This window comes from Arachis duranensis, chromosome 6, assembly GCF_000817695.3.
Source record: "Arachis duranensis cultivar V14167 chromosome 6, aradu.V14167.gnm2.J7QH, whole genome shotgun sequence".
Classification (NCBI taxonomy): domain Eukaryota; kingdom Viridiplantae; phylum Streptophyta; class Magnoliopsida; order Fabales; family Fabaceae; genus Arachis; species Arachis duranensis.
In genome coordinates this window covers 11,684,938-11,688,353 of record NC_029777.3, presented here as the reverse complement: position 1 = coordinate 11,688,353, position 3,416 = coordinate 11,684,938, and the positions used below count along the sequence as shown (strand labels likewise).

At 35.5% G+C, this 3,416-nt stretch overlaps 1 protein-coding gene across 1 annotated transcript; it reads right to left on the bottom strand.

The window, feature by feature from the left end:
* Positions 1–602: 602 nt before the first annotated feature.
* Positions 603–3,103, bottom strand: LOC107492782 (chaperone protein dnaJ 6). Its single transcript, XM_016113837.2, has 8 exons — positions 3,017–3,103; positions 2,304–2,402; positions 2,116–2,217; positions 1,824–1,883; positions 1,627–1,733; positions 1,452–1,534; positions 1,069–1,159; positions 603–994 (listed from the first exon to the last, which is right to left on the bottom strand). Exons 1-8 carry the CDS (start codon positions 3,101–3,103, stop codon positions 781–783), a joined length of 843 nt encoding a protein of 280 aa, XP_015969323.1. The 3' UTR covers positions 603–780.
* Between the last annotated feature and the right edge of the window lie 313 nt (positions 3,104–3,416).

Sequence of the window (3,416 nt, the reverse complement as noted above, 5' to 3'; positions counted from 1 at the left end):
ACCAAGAGTTACCAAAATACCGTTACTCTTGCCATATTTCAACTTCCAACTATTAATAAATAACCATTGTCCTTGCGAAGCAACCATGTAATGTCACTCTCAGCACTGATAGTTCTCGTATCTTGATTTATAAAATGAAAAACCTTAGACCTCTGAATTTCAGAATGTTCGAGACAGTTTGATAGGTGATATGAACTATGAAGAACAATAGTATGCTAACTGCTAAATACCTAGGTATAGTCGTATAGAAAGGACAATGACAACGACATGACATAACGTAGTAGCACGTTTGTGGAACCCCTTTTGAAATAGTCTGCTAGAACAACAGTTGACTAAATTTATAGTCCAGAATAATCAACGCATCTGGTTTACTCTCAAAACGAACGAATTTAGAAAGGGTTCCTAACTTATTGAAAATATAGTTCATGTTTAGGCAAGACAAAAGCAACCATATATGTATTCACTAAAATCTGTTTTGGACATAAAACCAGTTTTGGCGGCATGTTTTCAAGCCTAAATTTGCCGAATGATTTAAATTATGAGCAAGATTGGTACCTAACTAAGACAAACATCTGAGAAATTGATGAATGGACAACAAGCACTTAACTCACAAGTAAAAAGGTTGCATTCAACTTGAAAATAACTATTCAATTCAACACATTTAAAAGCAACACCATAATAGTTCAACAGAAAAGAACTATTACTACACTAACAGGAGTTGAGATCATGCACACAGAAATAAGTTAAGAAAAACAAACTATACACGTAATTACATGCTGGTTACTTCCGCTTTGATTGCTTTGCCTTTTTTGAGGATCTTCCACTATCCAGCTTTCTCTGTGCAGCTTCAAATTCCTCTTCAGAGGGCTCAGGCATATCACCTCCACCATATTTTGAAGCCAGTGATGAGAACAATGAATCAAATCGATCTTTCCTCTGATTTTGGCGTTGTGCTATCATTGCATAAAGATCTGTTTCTGGCTTCTTACTGGACCTGCAGGAAGCAACGGATCAGTCCCAAATTGCCATTATAAACAGCAAAAGGAAAACTAAGACTGATGAACCTACTCCGCCCTCCTCTTTAAAGGACTAGTTGGTGGTTTGATTTCAGATACTTTCTTTGCCCATTTTTGGTAAGCTTTTGTTTCCTTTAGTTCTCCTACAGATATTGGAGAAAAGACAGCAATCAATTATCAAAAACATCCTGAGAAACCCAAGCATATGAGTAATGTAGCATAATGGAACTCTGTCAAGATTGTTTATGTTAATATGCAGATTCTCAATGCTAAACAAAGTGAAATAACTGCATGTTCTCCCATAATGTAACTGATTTGCAATTCAAGTCTAACATTTCAAATATAATCAGTACCTTATCCTACAGACAAAACAAGATCTAGAGCAACTGCCAATAGCTATTGGGGTTAAAAAAATCCATATAATAATATTCTCACCAGCAGCAATTGCCTCGTCAAGTATATCCTTGAATCGATGTGAATCAAATTTAGGATCTGAACAAAGCATTGAACAAAAAAGCCTACAGAGGGAAGTAACGTTATCACATATATCAAACCCAAAGGCTTTCAAAAGATGGTTCATACACATCACAAATTCACAATGTTTTCTTACCTGTCCATATTACCCTTGCACTTCTTGTACAAATCAATTAAGTCATTTTTCTCTGAGTCAGATCCCCTATAGTTAGCTTCAAACTCCTCAATATCAGCTTCAGTTACCTGTGGTTCATATATTAGAAAACTACAAAATTGAAAACAAGTATGGCACCATGCATCATGGAACACAGTATCACGTGTTTAAACAAATACCTTCTTATACATTGTTCTGAAAAACTCACTAAGATTCCGAACAACATCACCAGAGAGGTCCTGAATTTCACAAAAGAATAGACGAGTTATAGATGTCCAAGACATACTTAAAGTATCCTGAAATGCTACTCTTCCATTCTGTTATACATAAATTATTATATGAGGGTATTTCTTTCCACTAACAGACCATAATGACTTAATTTGTATGTAGACATAGCTAATTATGAATCTAACATATTATTGGTTAATTAATTCATTTGCAGCAGCCAAAAATAAATTTCGTGATACTCACAGCATCGTCAACACAACCAGTCTGATCATAAAGCGATCGTTTCTCTTCATCCCCAAGAATTGAGATTACTTTTTGCAGTTGCTGAAACTTCTCTTTAGCTTCCTATATTAACAAAAGGAATTACAGCTTCCTGTTTCTGAAAGTTAATAAAGAAAACAATATCATATCTGGCAGCCTTTAGTAATCACCTCATCGCCAGGGTTCTTGTCAGGATGAAGCCGCAATGCGGAGTCACACCACCTAACAAAATTGTACATCATTGTGAACCAACAACGGGGAACAAGCAACTGTTGTAGAATTGACTAATTCACAAAACCACCCAAAATTTTCAATTCAGCATGCCATGGCCATAAGAAATTATAATGCATGGCTAATTTGTTAACTTTTTTGAAAATCAGCTAAGTATAACGTCCCTTAAATTCACACAGGCACATAATTCCTTCCTAGTCACTCAAGGCCCTCATTTCCCTTCTTTTCCCCCATTAAACATTTTGAATCATCTCACTCCTTTCAATCTCTATAAAAACTCTCAAGCAAAGTCCGTGGTCCACACAATATCATCGCATTCTAATGACATTAGATTACAATATAGTACTTATTCATCAGCCCCAAACATGAATACCAAAAAGAACTCACTTAATAGAAAAACACAATATAGAGTATCCCCGAGCAGATTTCGAACTTAATTTCTCCACAGACCTAGAGTGTTCAAATGTTTCTGTCATGGATCTTCCCCAGCTCAGAATTTCATGAGACTAAACCTCAACGAAACTCATTGCTAAAATTGAACTCCACAACATTAATAATAGGAAACCATAATCACGACAAAAAGAGGCTCCATTACACTACTAACAATTGAAGGACGTTTGCTTAATAATGAAATTTGTTCAATTTAAGTTACCTCGTAGAGGGTCTGATGGTTGTTGTTAGGTTCAGAATCGATTTGTTGTTCGTCATCGGGAACCCTAGCTTTGTCCTTCTTCGCCATCAAATCAAATATTAATTAGTAACTAAGATGAGAGATTTCGCAGCAAACTGATTCCAACACTCGCTTCCCTGGGTTTGCTTTCGCGGCTTTGTTTTACCCTTTCATAATCATAAAAAAATTGAGATTTAAATTAAACGAATAAGAAAAATGAAAAAGGGTTGAAATTGTTCCCGCCATTGGGTTTCAGCTTTTACTCTTTTTCCCGCCGCTATTTCCACGGTCCAAGGGACGAGTAATTACTAATTAGTAACTAACTAATTACTGTTCTAAAAACTTTTCATCAGTTAAAAAAAGTATAATTAAATCAATTTAA

Coding starts and splice junctions, on each gene's coding strand:
- LOC107492782 (XM_016113837.2), bottom strand. CDS start 3,103: ATGGCGAAGAAGGACAAAGCTAGGGTTCCCGATGACGAACAACAAATC. Junction 1,734..1,823: donor TCAGAACAATGTATAAGAAG/GTATTTGTTTAA, acceptor TATGAACCACAG/GTAACTGAAGCTGATATTGA. Junction 995..1,068: donor CCTTTAAAGAGGAGGGCGGA/GTAGGTTCATCA, acceptor TGCTTCCTGCAG/GTCCAGTAAGAAGCCAGAAA.